Source organism: Fundulus heteroclitus, chromosome 19 (genome assembly GCF_011125445.2).
Source record: "Fundulus heteroclitus isolate FHET01 chromosome 19, MU-UCD_Fhet_4.1, whole genome shotgun sequence".
In the NCBI taxonomy this organism is placed as follows: Eukaryota; Metazoa; Chordata; class Actinopteri; order Cyprinodontiformes; family Fundulidae; genus Fundulus; species Fundulus heteroclitus.
Genome location: NC_046379.1, coordinates 1,740,836 through 1,755,236, shown reverse-complemented (window position 1 = coordinate 1,755,236; position 14,401 = coordinate 1,740,836). Strand labels below are relative to the sequence as shown.

The 14,401-nt window shown below is 40.1% G+C and overlaps 1 protein-coding gene across 1 annotated transcript; it reads left to right on the top strand.

Annotated features, from left to right (window-relative positions):
- The first annotated feature begins 2,276 nt into the window (after nt 1-2,276).
- On the top strand, nt 2,277-6,644 carry LOC105929863 (B2 bradykinin receptor). The gene is made up of 2 exons (XM_012867783.3): nt 2,277-2,381; nt 4,018-6,644. The coding sequence occupies exons 1-2, from the start codon at nt 2,362-2,364 to the stop codon at nt 5,054-5,056; spliced, it is 1,059 nt and encodes a 352-aa protein (XP_012723237.2). The 5' UTR covers nt 2,277-2,361; the 3' UTR covers nt 5,057-6,644.
- The last annotated feature ends 7,757 nt before the right edge of the window (nt 6,645-14,401 follow it).

Genomic DNA, 14,401 nt, shown 5'->3' with positions numbered 1-14,401 from the left:
TCAAGAGTTAGAATAGGGGGTTTGTGAAGGTATGATGTGGTTTCTCTACATTGGTCCACAGGGCCTTGTTCTCTGAGCTTTTGGTTTGTTGACATGCAGCTTTCAAACATTGGCTGGTTTTATTAACAGAGAGAAAATATACATTTACATGACAACCTTTCCAAATGACCCCTTTTTGTTTAGTGTTTCTCTGCTGCTCCAAACGATGAAGGTTGAATCTGAGATGCAGCTTTAGTCCCAGGTTCTGTGGAGAGATCATGCTTAGTTATAAAAATATATGTAATCATCAACAAATAACCAGGAACTGTCAAGTGCAAATTTAAAAAAAAAAAAAGACATTTCTAAAGCTTCGTACAACCTCACTTCATGTACAGCATGTTGAATGTCTTTACCAACTCTACACATTTAGGGACTGACATCTCTGTCTATTCTTCTCTGCAACATAACTCAAATTCAGATTCAACAAGTTTGTCTGGACTTTGACTAGGCCATTCTAAAACACCATTTGATCTAAATCATTTAAATTCTACATTTCATTTCCCATGTTTGTCCACCATAGAATTCGAGCTTGTCAAGAACCAGAGACAGAGGGACCCAGTATTCAGCCAGACACGCAGAGGTTAGGTGAAGAATAATTTATTTCCAAAATGCAAAAACAAAAACGGGCATCAGGCCAAAAAGGAAAAGAATGCGTCCAATAACCAAAAATAACAAAAAAAAAAAAAAAAAAAAACAGTCACAGATGAAACTATCTACAAAAACAGGGGACAGGGTAACTCAAAAATCCAAAGATTGGTCTGATCAGGAAACAGGCAGGCAGAATCAACTCAAGCAGTGGTCAGTTAAACAGGCAAACAAACAGAGAACAGGTAATGCTGGACAAGACTCACCGATATGGATGGAAAAACAATGATCTGGCCGAGTGCAGGAGACAGAGGCAGATATAAGTAGGGGAGTGAACAGGTGAACAGAGTGAAACTAATTATAGGAATGGGTGGAGCTGATCAGGGGGAAAAAGTGGCTGGAGGAAAACTGAAGCTGATTGGATGGTGACTGGTGAAGGGGAGTGACAGGAAGATGAAAGAATGCTGGCAGGTGAACTGAATAAAGGCTGGTGACAGAAGTGATCAGAGCAGGCCAGAAGAAACTGATGATATAAAACAAAGTACAAAATCAAACCACATTAAAACCCAAACTATTCCATTAACCAAAACTAATACACAACCTAAACCTAAGACAGAATTGATTACATGAAGAGAATTACTAAACCAAAACAGAAATTAAACTAGACTAATCCAGAACCAAAATCAACATAAAGACCAAACCTAAGACTAAACAGAACATAAGCAAATAATAAAAACCAGAGCTAATACTAAGACAGGAGAGTGAACTAATTAAAAAGACCAACATAAACCATAACAAAACACAAATCATGACAGAACTGTAAGGTTCTGTTTCAACAATGACATTGATCAGAGACAACGTTGCTGCCCACCACTGGCCCATTTCAGGGCAAATACTGTTTGAAATGTATTTTATAAAAACATATTCATTAAAAAAGTGAAGCTATGTGAACAAACTGCTTTGTTAAGGGTTAAAATCCTAACCTAAACGTGAATATTGACTTGAATATCTCGGGCTAAAGTTGTTGGAAAAATTTGACAAAATAAAAGTAGAAAAGAAGAATATGATGTTCTGTAGTTCTTTGGGAATCTCACCTTTTCTACTACGGATTTTAAATGAGCTCGTTTTAATGAGGTTTTATTGTTTTAACTTTACAACAAGGTGAACCACTGTTCACACCTGGCCTCACACGTGGTCCCCCTGGTCTCCTGCCACAGACCTAAAACATGCATGTTGGCTTCATTGGAGACATCCTTAAATATATACATGATTATTAGTCCTGTATGTTTCAGCGTTTCTCTGGGATGGATTAACTGTACCCCCACCGCTCACCCATTACCTGCTGGAGATGAGCACCACGACTCTGAGCAGGATGAAACATGTAGAGAGTAGATGAGTGGAAAAGAGAAACACTAAATGATCTCTCACCAAATGATCCTAGAATCACAAAAAACTTCATTTTCGTTTTTACATTTATTGGCATTACAGCAGCCATGAAACATTCTTCAGGATTCAAACTGTGCAAGGTTAGAAACTGAGGAGCTTTTTGCTGTGAGGAGGACAGGCAGAGACCTGTGAGCCAATCATCAGTCACACAGCGCGTGGGTTGAAGTATAAACTCGGTCTGCCTTGCTGGCTGACATCACACTGATTGTCGTTTACTCACAGGGAGCGAGACACACACGGACACAGCAGAGTGGGGCATATGCCTGAGGAGCATCTGGACACTCAGGAGAAATGACTCTACCAGCTACCAGGTACACGATCTTTATGCTTTAAAACATTCTGTCAGAGATTTTATTTCTTTTAGGGGTGAGGAGATCAGGAAAATATCTTCAGGTTGTTAAACATGTGGGAGAAGAACTGGTGTCCAAATTTATCGATACCTCTTGTAGTCAGAATATTATTTAAAGATAACCTGATGAAACTCAAATAAAAGTTTCAGATTTTTGTAAACTTGTGAATAACTTGTGGAATAAAGAAGATAAAATATTGTACTCTTAAAATACACTTCAGTTAAAAATGTATTTTATTTAATGAAGGTTTTATGTTAGAATCAGATGAAACAGTTGGAAGAGAAGGAGGATGATGTGATAGGCAAGCAGAGCCTGCTGCTCATTACTGCAAAAAGGTAATTACTCTCCTTCATAACTCACAATCAGGTAAAAGGATTATGCACAGCATCCGACTTACATAGTTCTAATTTCTATGTGCAGCAGAGGAAGCAGTAATTAGTTTAATTATCCAGGTTTACATGCAGCAGGATGAGTTTCTGTGATTCTGCTTGTATTTAACACAATGAAACGAACTGCGCTCTGCGTTATTTCACCTCACAACAAACAGCTGTAGCAGCAGCCCAGCAGACTCTGTAAAGCCTTGAATTGACCCTGTAATATATATTTCCACAGTGGGCAGAGGCCCTCCCAAAAAGTCACCACTGCACATCTTGTGACTGGACCGTATAATCAAAAAATGCTTGTTTTTAAAGCTGTGGCTCCATGTCAGCACAAACTCAGATTAAAGCCAGACTGTGGCTGAAGTTAAGAAATCCAAGTTAGAAAAGATCAAAATCACCCTAATATATGGTTGAGAAAATGTTTTCTAATTTAATTTTTCATGTTTTGTCAAATAACCTTGCCGTGTTTTTTGTGTGAATTTATGTGATGAATTAACACTAAGTTGTTCATAGCTGGGAAGTGGAGGGAAAAAGATAATTTAAATGTGATGTGAGTGCGTATTCAGCTTCCTCCACATGTTTTAGAACCGGCTTTTGGTCAAGTTACAGCTGGAAGGCCTTTGGGGAATGTTTCTGGCTTTGCACATCCATGATGCTGCCACCACCGTGTTTCATCATGGGGATGGTATGTAGGATGACGTGCTGTCGTCTCCTCAGACCAGATCACCTTCTTCCATATCTTTTCTGTGTTTCCTCCATAACTTGAAACAAACTTTAAATGGTTGTCTTTCAACAATGGGATTCTATTTACATTAAGGCCAGATCTGTAGAGATGACGACTCGTTATTTTCCTGTTGAGAGAGTTTCCTCTGATGGGTGTAACAGAGATTTTCTGATTTGATTAGGTGTCAGACACATTTTCTAAATACCTTTTTTTTGTAAACATTTTGAAAATCATGTTTTGTTTTCCTTCCACTTCACATTTACACGCTTTGTGTTGATCTATCACATAAAATCTCATTAAAGTACAAAGGAGTTTGTGGTTAAAATGTAACAAAATGTGGAAATGTCTCATTGTGTTATTGCCATATTATCTGGACTGATAACTTTAATCTGATATTAACCACAGACAGGGATCTGATTAGCCTTATAATAGCTTTTAAACACTAAGCAAATGGACAACAACATTGTGTGTTTTGTATTATTGGTCTTTCCAGCATCCCCGACTTCAATGTCACAGCATTGTATGGAGACCATAAAAGCATCAATGACACAACCTGTCCTGAATCAGAGGCCTGGGCATGGATCCACCTCACTGGGCCGGTTTATGTTCTGACCATCAGTGTGCTGGGAATCTTCTTCAACCTCTTCGTCCTGATGGTTTTCTGCCTCCACAAGAAGCCCTGCACAGTCGCTGAGATCTACCTGAGCAACCTGGCTGCAGCGGATCTAGTTCTGGTGTCCTGTTTGCCTTTCTGGGCCATCAACATTTCCAATAATTACAATTGGCCCTTTGGACTGTTTATGTGCAAAATTGTGAATGTAGGCATCAAAATAAACGTCTACGGCAGCATCTATTTCCTCGTTCTGGTGGGTATTGATCGATACGTGGCGCTGGTGCATGCTTTGTCGCATGGGAGAATGCGCAGGGCCAAATATGCTAAACTAGGCTGCCTGCTGACGTGGGGTTTTGGCCTGTTGCTCAGCATTCCCACATTCATCTTTAGGGATGTGAAACACTTTCCTGAGTATGGAGTTCATGCCTGCTACCTGGATTACCCAAATTCCACTCTGGAGATGCTCTATGATGTGATGCTGCTGATTCTTAGCTTCATCGTCCCTTTTTTAATCATCTTGTTCTGCACTTTGAGGATCATTCGGGCTTTAAAAAAGCAGTCAATAGAGAGGGTCAATGCGACGAACACAGAGCAGAAGGCCACCATCTTGGTCCTGGTGGTCCTCCTAGCTTTCCTCGTGTGCTGGGTGCCGTTCCATCTCGTCACCATTTTGGATATCATGGTGCGAGCCGAGGTCCTGGAAGGGTGTGACCTATCGACCACTTTAGATATCTGCAACCAGGTGTTCACCTACCTGGGCTTCTTCAACAGCGTCCTGAACCCAGTCCTCTACGTTATTGTTGGTAAGAACTTCAGGAAAAAAGTTTGGGAACTCATGAAGCAGTGGAACATCAAGAGAAGAACTGCAACCGAGTCCACCCGCTCAAATTTATCTTCCACACTCAAGACTTTAGTCTAAAACATCTGAGAAATGCTGGACTTTACAGGAAGATGACTGTACAGAGATATCAGTAATGTTAAAATCATACACCATGCTCATGAATGAACTGCATCTGGTTTGAAATTAACATGCTGGATACTTTACATATTAAAGCCTAATGTTTAATTCAACAGCTATAAAGTAGAAAACATAAGCTTTTGTCACTGTTCAGTAAGTTGTTGTGAAGCAGACGGGTTCATGTGTTGCAAATACTGAAGTTGTACATGTGATAGTTGTGTGATGTGAACAGTTTCTGGGAAATGTCTGTAAATATGCTTTTCCTACACAGTTGCTCTCTGCTTTGAAAAAGCATTAAGTATGCATTATAACCTATAATAAAAGGAAAAATCTTTAAACGGTTAGAGTGGGTACGGAAAGTGACTCCCCAGAGTCACAACAACTGCTTGCTGAGGGTTTCTGACTCACTATCTGCATTTACTTCAGGCTTTCCTGCGGCGACACAAAAACATGCCAGCTTGTGGTCAGCACAGACATCCACCGTCTCAATTTACATTTCTGTCCACAAAACCATCTAACGGGGCAGCGTTGACTCATTGTGGGCTGTGGGCAAGGGTGCGCCCACCTTAAAAATGGAGACAATATGGCAAACAGGAAGGCAAGTCTTACCACACGTGCCAGGGATGAAAATAGTTGAGAAAATAAAAATTGATGCAGACAAAGAACATCAAATGAAAGAAAAATATTTGCAGAGTTTGACCTCTTTTCACATCAGGTTTGCTTATCTTTTATAATTCTACAGCCATAACTTCACCTTTCTTCTGTAAAGCTAAAACTTAACTGCAATCAAGCCTAATGTTTCTGTTTTAGGGCCATATTTAATGGTTTCTATCTGTGTTCAGACATCCTCTGTGTCTATTTAAACTTTGGATGCTATCCTGGTCAGACCTGCATTATAGCGTGATAACACTTGTTTCAAACATTGTTTTGTTCCTGATGCTTTTCATTACCTGGTGACTCAAGTGAGTCACTCAAGTCTGAAAGGAGAAGGAAAACAACCTCAGTCTGATGGTTGCAAATAATTTAATCCACAACAGAAGGAAAATCCTCCTGGATCCTGTTTTTATTATTATCTTACAAGTATGGCACTGAGATGCTACCTATGACACATCTGGATGTGATTCGACATGAATCAATAGCAAATAAATGTTATTCTGGTTGTATAAACATGGCGTGACTGTGAGTATCTGTGATGGAAGTGGTAAACTAAACAGCTGGAACACCCAAGATAAAGAACACATAAATATCAAACCGGTGAAATCCCAAACACCGAAAGCCTTACATGTTTGTGAAGCTGTTGAAGGAAATGGTTTACAACTAAGAAATCTGAAGTTTACCTCTTTGGACTGAACCTCCAGGTTGTATGAGAACAACATCTGGAGCTGAGGATAAAAGGCTGAACTCATTAGAAAGAAATGCATTTCTTCAAAACATGCAACTGTAACAGTCAGCCGTTAACCCAGTTTCTTGTGACAAAATCGTCTTAATACTGAGGCTGTGCTTGCATGTAGTTAATGCCTGTTGATGCATATTCAACACATACCAAGGATCTTACCAGGAAGTACCTTGCAGCCATCGGGCAACCTGCTTGACTGAAAAAAAACATACCTTTTAAATGTCATTTTAAATAAACATATAAGTTGTACAGTTGGTAGCACTTTTGGCTTGCAGCAAGAAGGTCCTGGGTTCAAATCCCACCCTGGTGTCTTTCTGCATGGAATTTTCATGTTCTCCTTGTGCGTGCATGGGTTCTTTCTGGACACTCCAGCTTCCTCCCACAATCCACAAATGTGGTTGTTAGGTTAATTGGTCTCTCTAAATCCACCCACAGGTGTGAATTTGTGTGCACGGTTGTTTGTCCTTTGTGTGTCTGTGATGGTCTGGCGATGTCTATGGTGGTCTCCATTCAATGACCGCTGGAGATATGCAACCCTGCACGCATAAGCAGATATGGACAATAAATGGATGGATGTAAATAAATTTAGGCTGTATACCTTCTGACTGACATCATATCTGATATGAAGCAACTGATCTGTACTTCCAGTTGTATTTGTTTGTTTCTGTGTTTTCTTATATTCGATATTGCAGCAGCAAAATGTCTGAGCCATATGTGAGATGTTTCAGAGAGATCTGACATCAATAAAATACATGGAAGCAGCGTGTAAAGATGACTTGGGCAGACAGAAAGGGCTACATTTCATCATTAAAGTTCAAATTTCCATGATAATTTTTCAACTTGTTATGGAAACCTCTCTGGGCTGTTCTGGTCTATAAGACCCAAAGATGGTTCCTCCAGAACTGCTGAGTCATCAAAATATGGGACCAGAAAATTGTTTACAGGAAAATAGATTTGTTTTCAAGTCAAAACTAACTGTTTGCTTCAGGTTCCTCATCCTTGTGAGAATCTGTCGTGTTGCAGGGGACATCAGACGCAAACACTGGCTTAAACATGAAAGGTTGAAAATGTTGCAACTCAAGTTCTTCAGAATCGATGTCAAAACCTCTCAAAAATCCCAATAAAGTGTTTTCTTGCATCTGCTGGTCAGACAGATTCCTCTGCCTCTTGTGATGTCACTGTCACCCATACAAAAAAGAACAGAATTTGCTAAAAGTTGTTCATATGGCATTAAAGTTGCATTTTGGTGTGGAAACGCACTCTTGATAACCGGTCAGTACACAGTTTATTTATTTTCATTTAACCGTTATTTAACCAGGAAAAGTCTCATTTAGATTAAAAAATCTCTCTTGCAACAGCATCTTGGCCACAAAAGGCAGCAGGATTACATATAAATTAAAAACATTCATCCACACATACAAAATAAACAATTACAAACCAGTCAAGATATCAAACGTCAAAAGCAACAGATTGTACAAAATAGTTAAAAATAATCAGTTAAAACAACTGCATGTTATTGTGACAATATCTTTGTCATTTAAAAGTCTTTTAAACTATTCTAAAGAGACCAGCTCCCTCAGTTTTATGTCATTTTGTAGAAGGTTCCATGCAGAAGGAACAGCAAACTGAAAACCTGTCTTTCCCATCAGACCTTTGGAACTGACAATAAAAATGGGTTGGTGGAACAAAGACAATAGAAACCAGTACATTTCTGAGAAAAGCAGTAAGGAAGCTGACCAAGTAAACATTTATAAACGAGTACAGATGCTGAAGCCTGCGGGATGCCAAGGAGGGCCAGCCAACACCAACATAAAGTACACAGAGATGTGTAAGAGCTTTGAGGCCAGAGATGAACCTCAGAGCTCTATGCCAGACAGTATGGAGAGCTCTCAGACTCTGAGGTGATGAGTGCAAGTAAAATACATCTCCATAGTCCAACATTGGCATGAATGTGGCTACAACAAGCCTCCTCCGGGCCTCAGAGGAGAGACAAGCCCAGTCTGACTCTAAGTCTGACTCTAAGTCGATTTACAAGCAGTTTGATATAGTGTGCAAATTAAAGTGTACTATCAATCAGTGATTGTACTGTGTACTGACCCGCAAATCTAACCTTGTTCTTTATCGCCTGTCACTATTAGTAATGAGGAAAGTCACTAGATTTCTTAGCAGAAGAAGTTGCACTGATGAAACTGTAGCAGAAAAATATCAAATTGGATGGAAGAAGTCAAGGCTGAAAAGGACAAAGTCCGGATCTTCCCACAGAACAGTGTTGGTGTAATGTTCTGTTCTGGTTCATGTTGTTGTTTTAGTTAACTTCCCTGCCTTAGGGTTTATTTCTGTTTCTAGTTTTGTATTGTATTGGATTCATGTTTAGCCTTAACTGTTTTAGTTATCTGGTCTTCTTTATTAGATTTCATTAAAGCTTGTGTTCTGTTCAGTCTTAGCCTTGTTTTCTGTCTTGGGTTTTCTCTTTATGGTTATTTTTGCTCTGTAGTTGTTCATCTTAGTTTCTGTCCCATCAGCCTCTCAGTTACTTCCCCTTCCTTGATCACTCTCACCTGTTCCTAGTTAATTAGAAGTCACTTGGTTTCACCTGTCCACCTGTCTATTTAAACCCTCCTCAGTTTTCTGTTTGTTGCCGGAACTCCTCACACACGTTTCATTGGTAAGAGCCCTTCAGCATTTGCATGTATTCTGATTACCTGACCAGTTCCTCTGTTTTTTGAGTCTGTCCCAGTTTTTGTTGTCACCTGGATGTTTGCTCTGTACGCCTTTTTGGATTGTAGTGATGGTGAGATGAAGCCTCATGAGGCATTGAACCACTTGAGCCAACTGGTTCGAGAACGGGTTCATTTCTTGGAGCTTCATGTGCACACGACACCACCTACTGGCCAGGTGTATAATCACAGCCTGCTGTAGCTTAACACGTGTGATGCATTGATTTTTGGGAATGACTTCGCAAAAGGTGTAGGATGAAATCATTTGTCTACATAAATTATGTATACACATATGTGTATAATAAAATATTGTTTGAATGTATTCTCTGTGTGTAATTATTCCCAAAATAGTAGTGATATGGCATGTTGTGTAATAATGTTTTTCTGTGACTCTAGAAAAATGGCATGGGCTTAATCAGGCAGAGGACAGTAAAAGTGCTTGTGGAACTAGGCAGGGGGTAGTGAATAGGCTAATGCTTGTGTAACTTGGATGATTTCATGCATTTTTATTAAGAAACAACGATTTCTCCACAGTTTTTGGTGTGGAGCTTCATCCAGCTCTTGTTTTCTGGTGGCTGGTTAAAAGGGAATAAATACAGTGTCTGTTACCTGTCTTTATTTGCACAACAAACAAACATCAGCATGCAAAAATTGTGATAGTGTGTAATATATTAAAGCGCCAGTCATCCGCGCGGAGGTGGGGGGCGTCGGTGAAGTCGCTTCTCGCTTCAAAGTATCCATGTATTTTTGCCTGTTTTTTCCCTGCTATTCACTATATGCACGCGAGAAAGCAACAACAAAAAACGTGTTTTGACATCAAATAAACATGCAAGCATATTGTGTAAGTTTTTTTTTTTTTTTTTTTTTTTTTTTTTTTTTGGAATGTTGGCGAGGCGGTAGCGTGAGTTTGGCGAGGCGGCCAACATAGTGCTGCGGGAAACACTGCTGTGGGGTTTCTAAAGCTGTCAAACCCCACGCAAAAATCTGAGCCACTTCCCGAAGCAGTCACGTGGTACAGCCGGGCAGCGAGGCTTCTGACGTCATCGTTTTCGGCTCCTCCCCTAAATGAAGCAAGCTTCGATACGCGCATTACGGAAACGCCCCCTCCATTACTCAACACACGCCTCTAAGCCTCGGCACATCACGTAACATCACTATTGGATTGTTTTTTGTCTGCCTTCCTGACCCATCATCTCCTTATTAAATCCCATCAAGTATTATTTTAGTGTCTGGCTGAATACCGGGTTCATCTCCTCATAATTCTTTACAGTTGGACCTTTAGCAGTACAGATTAAACCCTGAGGATGTGATCACCACTGGTCTGGATAAAACCCAGAACTTATTTTCATGTGATGGCATCTTATGGCCGAGGCAAACCCAGTGAACAGGAAATAATCTACATAGAACCATATCTGATGGCCTTTCTTAGCTCTAAAGAAACACAGAAGTATGCCGCTTTCTAACATGGAGGAATAAAGAAGTGAAGAAGTCATAATGAAAGAGGAATCCTGTGCAAGACGCTGCAGGTAGGACCAGGGTTACAGCAGAGAGAGTGGCAACACTCTCATAGACTTCTAAGAAACAATGAACTGCGGAGGTCATGTGGGTCATGCATGGCGTTTTCAATTGTCCCATTTTACATGGACGTCCCATTTTTTAAGTCAGATTTAAATGTCCCGTATTTGAATGTCTTTGTCCCGTATATTGACTGCAGCCTTTGATTTGTATATGAGATTACTAGATACTAGAGAATAATAGGACCTGTCCAGGGTGAACCCCACCTCTCGCTGGAGATAGCAGCAACCCCGCAACCCCATGAGGGATTAAGCGGTTTGGAAAATGGATGGATGGATGGATGGAATACTAGATGGCACTCTACGCTTTACTTTCCTAGACCTACATAAGGAAGTTGCGTCAAAGCAGGTAAGGAGTGCTACAACTTTGTGTCTCTGATGGAGTAAGGTTTGTCATAAACCGTCAACAACCCCCCCCCCCAAACCTGTCCCATGTTTTAGAGGTGCCGTTTTGGCAACCGTACTCATGCAGGTGACCTAACGCTCTGATTCAGCTGCCAAACCAGCACTGAATGCAGTTCAGTTCTCCGTGTTTTGGATTAATTTCCTGCAGTAAGTTGATGAAATGTTAGCTTGTGGCTCTGTACAAAAACAAGTCAACAGTGATATTTCACGTAACGATTTTTAGTTAATTAATCGTGTTTGCCAGCTAGCTGTAGTTTAAGTACAGCTAGCTAATTGAGAATACAATGGGTCTTGATGGATTTAAACGGCTCTATTTCAACCTGTCAAACCTGTCAGCTTTTTAAAATATTCAGGACAGCCTGAAAAAGCAAAATTTATAATTTTCTGATTTTTGTTTTTCTGATTTCAGAGCTTAAAAGGCCTTCTATTGAGACTAGATATTTGTGTGCAGAGTGGTGACTCCAATTGACAGAGAGGCAGAGGGCAAAATGATTCTTCTGGAAAAAGGATTTTACTTGTTTCTGTGTCCACAGTCTTTAAGGGATTTTAATCCAGTTATTAAACTTTGCCAAGTAGAAAACGGGTTTAGCTTTTGTTCTGTGAGATTGACATAATTAATTTAGTTTGAGCTACAGATCCTTTGACAGACGATGCACCAAAGACAGCAGCACAAATAGGGATATTGTCAGTAGAGTAATCTATGATTGTGAACATAAGTAATATATAATGTGTTCACAGAATGTTCTATGCTGTACTCTGGACATTATTATTCCTGTTCGTTTTATACTTTTTTAAGTTTTTAAACACAACAGTTGTGTCTGGCTTAAATATCGGGTTCTCTGTTTGAGCATTACATTCCCTCATCTCACTCCACTCATTTCTGTTGCTTCCTTCCTCAGTCTCTGAAATTATAATGCTATTATAATTTGAAAATTTGGTCAAACAATTCGCTCAGTGGTGTCGCTGGCATGAAGTTAGGCATGGCAGAAAAACTCAACGCCCATTAGCAGCAACTAGGTCTTCTGTGGTCGATACAACCTGACTGGGATCAATTCTAAATGAACCAGATAAAATAGCACAAACCAACTCACAAGAAATGCAATTTTATCTAAATGTAATTTAAAAATGAAAATTTTTTATGCATGAAATCACACATAAAGGATCACCCACCAGTTTATTTTTTTGTCTTTTGTCTTGGTAGATAGAAAGAATAGCCAACACTAGATGATTGCACACTATCAGAAAGATGTAATGTTTGCAGTTCTCTTGTTTTATTTGGATAATCTGAGCTTTGGACTGTAGTAGTTGTGACCCACGGCTGTCTACTGAGAGCATGTTGGGTATGCCAATAGTGACTTCAGATGTTCATTATTTAAACAAACATTGGCGGGCCGGCCTCAATTTCAAGGCGCCTTGAGAAGATTTCGCTGCTGAGCTACCCAGTATTCTGGCAAAAAACTTAAATATATAGTCACAAATGTTTATTACAGGATCGTTCTTTATAAAGTAATACTCTATAAAGAACAACCCTGTTCCACAGATTATTTTAAGCGAGCATAGAGCTCCAAAGTGACATTTGGGGGGGGACAGGCCCCACAGGCCCCAGGTGCCAAAACCCCACAGTCTTGGACGTATGCTGCCACCACCATCTGAGAATCTAGGAATATTAAATCTCTAATTTCTATCAGTGGCTCCTATAAGGACTCTACACCCACAGTTTTACATCATAAACATAGACCAGATCAACATTATAGCCACAATGGGCAAAATTAGGTTTATCATATAACAATGTAGATGTCTCAGAACAGGAAAGAGTTAATCATAATTTCTTTTCGGTGTCACGGTAACGTTCTGCTTCTGGATGCAATAACTTTTATATATGTGGCCTACTTGAGGCAGAGCGGGTGTGCTTATCTGTTGCTACGGCTCCCCTCGTTAACAGCAGCATGTGTATTCTGTGTGCTCGGATAGATAATCTACCATTATCCCCTCTACAGTTTATCTCTTCACATACATAATTCAAATTACGAGACCATTAAAGCAACACAGGCATTTGAGCTTTTATTGGCACGGCTTGTGTGTTTTTTCACAGGTTCTGTCTTTGAGACTTTTATTTGACAGTGAAACAGACACCAGAGGGGGCAGAGAGGAGTAAGCCAAATGTGTTGGCATAGCACCTTTCACAGACATTACAATCACAAAGTGCTTCACAGTAACATCAAAACAAAAAAGAAAAAAAATTAACAATATAGTTAAAAGCTTGATTGTATAAACATTTATTTAACTGCTTCTTAATAGAGTCAGTGGAGGTCTTGCAGCACAGGGACAGACTCCCGGGGCCACGGCCTGAAAAGCCCGATCTCTGCAAGTTTTAAAATGTGTCTGTGGTATCACCAGCAAACTCAGGTCAGATGATCTTAAAGTCTGAGAGAGGCTGTAAGGCTTCAGTAAGTTCTGGATATTCCACAACTTGGCCATGAAGTGTCCTGACCATATTTTTAAAGTGTATGTAAAAGGAAGGCAGGCAGCATGGAGCCTTAGAAGGGGCTCCAGCATTAAGGCCTCCAGCCTTCCTGTTGGGTGGTTGAGTTTAATGATGGGGCTCTGCTTACATCCTGCATGAGCAGAAATGTGCCCTGAGATTTTAAACTATGTGAACTTGATTGTTATTTGCTGGTGAGTTATTGGAAAGGGGTGGGAAATCCATCCATTGTCTAGGCGGGGTCCATCCTGGACAGGTCCCAGTGATGGATGGAGCTAAATCAGGACCATCCTGGAAGAAAACCTGTTGGAGGCTGCAGGAGACGTGAGTCTGGAGTGGAGATTCACCTTCCAGCAGGAGAACCAGCCTGAACATGCAGCCAGAGCTTGTGAATATGTTTGCAAAGCAACAGAACCATAAGCAATGCATAAGATTTTAAAACACAACTTTTAAAATATTAAATAGACAATTAAATATACATTATTAATTATTTAAACTAACACTGCATATCACCCTTCATTTTTTTCTTTTCGAAGACCTGAAAACTCTTGTTCACAGAAATAACTCTTGTTCTTTATGCTATCTCAGCTTAAGCTGTTTTGCCAAGAAGACAGGCCAAAACCTCCAGGTTCCGGATGTCCAAAGCTCGTACAGATACACCCCCCCCCCTCCCAACACAAAAAAAAGATTTGCAGCTCAACTGCAGCGAAAGGTGGTGCTGTAGTCTTGGCT